The sequence below is a fragment of the Nannospalax galili genome, unplaced genomic scaffold (genome assembly GCF_000622305.1).
Source record: "Nannospalax galili isolate Female #2095 unplaced genomic scaffold, S.galili_v1.0 scaffold1600, whole genome shotgun sequence".
NCBI lineage: Eukaryota > Metazoa > Chordata > Mammalia > Rodentia > Spalacidae > Nannospalax > Nannospalax galili.
Window position 1 is genome coordinate 63319 of NW_008346116.1, and position 5124 is coordinate 68442.

Genomic DNA, 5124 nt, shown 5'->3' on the forward strand with positions numbered 1-5124 from the left:
GCCAAGCTGTAATTTAATAAGTGTACTGAAGTACCCCAAAGTGACCACAGAGCTAAGTGTTTCCTCCCCATTTCTTTACAGAAAAGCCTGGTCAAAGACAGGTCTTGACATAACCAAACCATTGGCATCCCAGATTAAAGATAAACACATCACGTAAGTCACTCTGTCCTTGCCCTGCCTCTGCACCTTCTGTTACAGCCAGCGCCTCTCCACAAGTGAAGGCCTGAAGTGAGACATCTCACACAGACACCCCTGTAAAGTGTGCTGGGAAATACATTTGAGTTTCCTGAAAGAACAGTGCCTGCTTTTAACTGCTGGGCCATCCCTGTAGCCACTATAGGAAATTCTCAACAAGCAAAAGGTGCATACTGAGCTACCATAAAGTCTGAAATTCTATAATGGTCACCAGTGCCTCTCAGGTCTCAGTCTTCTCTCAGGACTGTTCTCCCAGGGATCCAGCCTCAGATCTGTACACAGCAGGAGGACATGCAAATGGGGCTCCCTCTGCTCATAAAAGCCAGCCCAGCCCAGACCCTTCAGCTCTGGAGGAGCCTGGTCCTGGATTCCCAGGTGTGCACATCAGTGATCAGCACTGAGTCTGTTGAATAATTTTGATCACACATCTATTTTCACAATATTATTCTGCCAGTCCAGGAGCATGGAAGTCATTTCACAGTCTGATATCTTTCTTTGATTTCATTTTTCAGCCTTCTGAATTTTTCACTGAGGTTGTAATTCCCTGGTTTGTTTACATTTATTTCTAGATACTGGGAGCATTTTGAAAGAGATATTTTTTCCTAATTTATTGGTCCGTAAGTTTATTGTTCCTATATAGGAAGGCTACAGATCTCTTTTAAAACACAGTTTTTTGTTTTGTACAACTAAACAGAAAAATGTTTACTAAATCTAAGAAATTTCTAGTAGATTCCGTATCAGGTATTTTAAATACAGAATTGTGTCATTGCAAGTAGGAATAGCTTGGCTTCTTCCTATCTTGTTTGTACCCTTGATGTCTGCTTTGTCCTTCCAACATTATGTTTAATATGAGACTATGAGTTATCTGTTCTTGCTCCTGATTTTAGAGGACAACGTTCTCAGTTTTTCTCCATACTGAGTGTCCACACTCTCTAAAATTCTGTGCCATCAGCATCTCTGAGGCCTCAATCTTCTCTGAGCACTGTCTTCTCCCAGGGCTCCAACCCCAGACCTTATACATAGCAAGAAGTCATGCAAATAAGGCCTCCCTCTGCTCATGAAAACCAGCCCAGCCCTGAACTGGCAGCTCAGCAGAGGAGCCCAGCCCTGCACTCCTTGTGTTCCCATTCAGTGACCAGCACTGAGCAGACTCACCATGGAGCTGGGGCTGAGCTGGCTTTTCCTTGTTGTGCTTTTACAAGGTAATGTATGGAGAAGAAGAAATATTGTGTGAGTGAACATGCGTGAAAGGGACAGTGTATGTCTGACAGTTTCCAGACCCAAATTCTCTGTGTTTGCAGGTGTCCAGTGTGAGGAGAAGCTGGTGGAGTCTGGAGGAGGCTTGGTGCAGCCTGGAGGGTCCCTAAAACTCTCGTGTGTGGCTTCCGGATTCTCCTTCAGTGGTTACTACATGAGCTGGGTCCGCCAGGCTCCAGGGAAGGGGCTGGAGTGGGTGGCAGGAATAAGTTATGATGGAAGTGGTAAATACTACCCAGACTCTGTGAAAGGCCGATTCACCATCTCCAGAGACAATTCCAAGAACACCGTGTCCCTGCAAATGAGCAGTCTGAGGTCTGAGGACACGGCCACGTATTACTGTGCAAGAGACACAGTGCAAGGACTTCAGTGTGAGCCCGGACACAAACCTCCCTGCAGGTTGCTCAGGACCAGCAGGGGGCGCTGAGCACACACAGAGCTCAGAGTCATATCAAGGCAGGTGCACAGTCGTAAGGTGCTGGCTTCTAATGTGCCTGAGCTGTGTCTCCTCACCACAGCACATATTTCCGAGAGATTTTATCTACAACAGGATATGATGTGTAGTAATCTTTGTTGTGTCCAAATATTTTTTTAAAGTTCTGTTTTTAATTGTGGTGTGTGTTTGAGTATTCATTGTTAGGGGGGTTTTGTACATGTTTGTGTAAATCGGTGCACATGTTGACATCTGGTGTCTCTATCATTCTGTGCCTCGTTTTCGAGAGAAGTTCTTTCTCTGAGACTGGAACTCACCAACAGTCTAGACCGCATTGGTAGAGACCCCAGTTCATGCTGCCTTTACAAGAGCTAGGTTACTGGTGGGCTGCCATACCTGGGTTGTGGCCTTCATGCCTAAGGTATGAACTCAGATCCTTCTTGTGCAGCAAGCATGTTACCCACAGAGCCATCTTCCCATCCTCATAGGTTTATTAAAGAGAGGATGCACTCTGCCCTGAACAAGATGCAGACAGAGCATCACACGGGAAAGAAGGGATTCTGCCATGGGCAACATAATCAGATCCTGAGGACACTCAGGTCCCTGGAGTGTACTCCCTGGACTCAGGCAGAACTTCAGTGGGTTTCCATGATTGGAGTAGAGTTTGGGATTTACATGGACCAACCCAAAGCAGGGGCGGGGCGGCGTTACCCACAGAGCCATCTTCCCATCCTTATAGGTTTATTAAAGAAAGGATGCACTCTGCCCTGAACAAGATACAGACAGAGCATCACACGGGAAAGAAGGGATTCTGCCATGGGCAACATAATCAGATCCTGAGGACACTCAGGTCCCTGGAGTGTACTCCCTGGACTCAGGCAGAACTTCAGTGGGTTTCCATGATTGGAGTAGAGTTTGGGATTTACATGGACCAACCCAAAGCAGGGGCGGGGCGGGGACCCATGAAACCTGATGACCTTCACACAAACATGCAGGTGAGACACAGCACTAACCCCACTCTCATGTTGATCCTGGTCAGCCTGTGGCACTGAGACAGTGAGAAGTGACATCAGGTGAGCTTCAGATCTCCATAGGCAGGTCGTAAACACCTATCCAGGAAAGACGCCGTTTCTTTGTCCTTTGGTTGATGTTTGCGTTCTTCCACTGAATTGACTGTTTGCAAAAAGAAATTTTCTTTTCATATGCTGATCCTGTTTCTCTCGCCCAGGCTCCTTCTTTTAGCTCTTATTTACACTGCCTCCCCAGCACCCAGCAAACATGGTCTGTGGTTCCTGGGGTGAATCTGAGTCACAGGTCTTTGATCTGAAGCTCAGGTGTGCTCACCTGGCTCCTGTGGGACCCAGGGAAAGGCCAGTGGGTCCTTCTCAGTGGCATTGCCGGGATCCTCTGTATGGAAGCTCCGGGAAGAGCGTGACGATGTCCATTCGGAACCTACCTTCCTCTGCTCATATGTCATGGAGTTGCCATACCTTGTGAGTATGGCAGAGCTGAGGCAGTGCACCGTGACTTCTTATAGGACCTAAACTGGTGTACGGGTGGACCTGTGTGTGCATGCATTATGTCATTAGGCAGCGAATCTGAAAGGCTCAGGCAGGACCTCAGGCTGCTTTTACAGAGCAATCCCATCGTATCTGTCCCAATCGCACTACATCAGGACCATCAACATGCCGAGGACAATCTTCCTTAAGAGAGCTGAGATTTTAACACCATGCACATAACACCTTCAAAGACACAGCTACACTGGTGTGTGACTAAATAGCTAGGACTGTGGTCCAGTGGGACTGATGCCCATTCACATGTTTGTTTCATGTTTTCCAACATACTTTGTTCTCAAGTTCTAAGATCTTTGATCTCTGAGTGCCAAGACCAAAGCTGAGTTTTAATTTCTGTCTGTGTGAGTTTAGAGCAACGCACAGGTAGAAGCTGTGGAAGCTGAGAGCACAGGATGGAGCACTGACTCACTGAAGCAGAGGAGGAGTGGAACATCTTCATTTCTGTTCCAAGTGAGGGCCACTCCTGTGGCTGAGTTGTCCACAAGGGACGGGTGCTCATCACAGTCCTGGGTCCTCGTCTTGATCCTTTACATCCTGATTCTCAGCCAATAGGAGCCCCAGCATGTGTGTTCACACAAATTTTACCACACTTGTATTTCCCAGTGCTCATCTCATACCCCTCAGGCTCTTATTTCATCCTGTATTTATCAGATACATGCCCCATAATCAAAAACATCCTGAGACCCAGTGCCCTCCTACGTGAACCACGAGAGACTAGAAAAAGTAAGATCTGCCCCATGCTTCATTCTAAGTCTTGGGAATGGAAAATGGACATTTTGAGTTTAGTGTCCCATTCCCCAGATGACAGCTGTCAGCTTCCTATCTGGTCCTCCACCTTATGTGATTCCTGGATTCATACTCAGGACCTCCTGCACAACACAGTGGTGATGTGGCAAGTTCCTGGGCATGGAAACCACACCATGGGGAACAAGGAGAGAAGGTTAGAGCAATGCTGGGATCAGCCCTGGGAAAGCAGAACTCGGAGCCTGAGCAGCTGGAGAAGATTGGGCTGGAGCCAGGGAAGAGGCTTAGGGAAAGGTGGATCTGGCTCAGAATGTGGCATCATCCCTGGCCAGCTTCCAGCTTCCCTCTGAAACCAGATCCTCTCTCCTCACTAATGAAAATCTCTGGAGTCCAAGAGAAGACAGTCTCACAGCACAGAATGAACAGGGACATCCTGACCACAGTCCTTACCAAATATAATAAGAGGACACTTCAGATGTAAATTAATCATCAGGCTAAAGATTCAAATTTTCCTCTTTCATGTGGAAGCTCGGAGCTCTCTGCTCAAGCAAGACTGAGGTTCACTGGGCAAGGCAGGAGTGTGATGCAGAAGATGAGACCATTGTGTGTGCTCCGTGCCTGGTGACAGCTCCCCAAGGTGAGTGTCCTTAACGTCACACATTGACCCATGGGGCGTTTGTGATACCACACAGCAATATGGCTGAAATCACACACTCACACACACACTCACACACACTCACACACACTCACACACACACTCTCACACATGCTCACACACACACACACACTCTCACACATGCTCACACACACACACACTCTCACACATGCTCACACTCACACACACACACTCACACACACACTCTCACACATACTCACACTCACACACACTCACACACACTCACACACACTCACACACACACT

The 5124-nt window shown here is 47.6% G+C and overlaps 1 gene segment (V, D, J or C); it reads left to right on the plus strand.

The window, feature by feature from the left end:
* Positions 1-1301: 1301 nt before the first annotated feature.
* On the plus strand, positions 1302-1879 carry LOC103741717. The segment is given in 2 exon segments: positions 1302-1397; positions 1497-1879. Coding segments are annotated over 2 exon segments (429 nt in total).
* The last annotated feature ends 3245 nt before the right edge of the window (positions 1880-5124 follow it).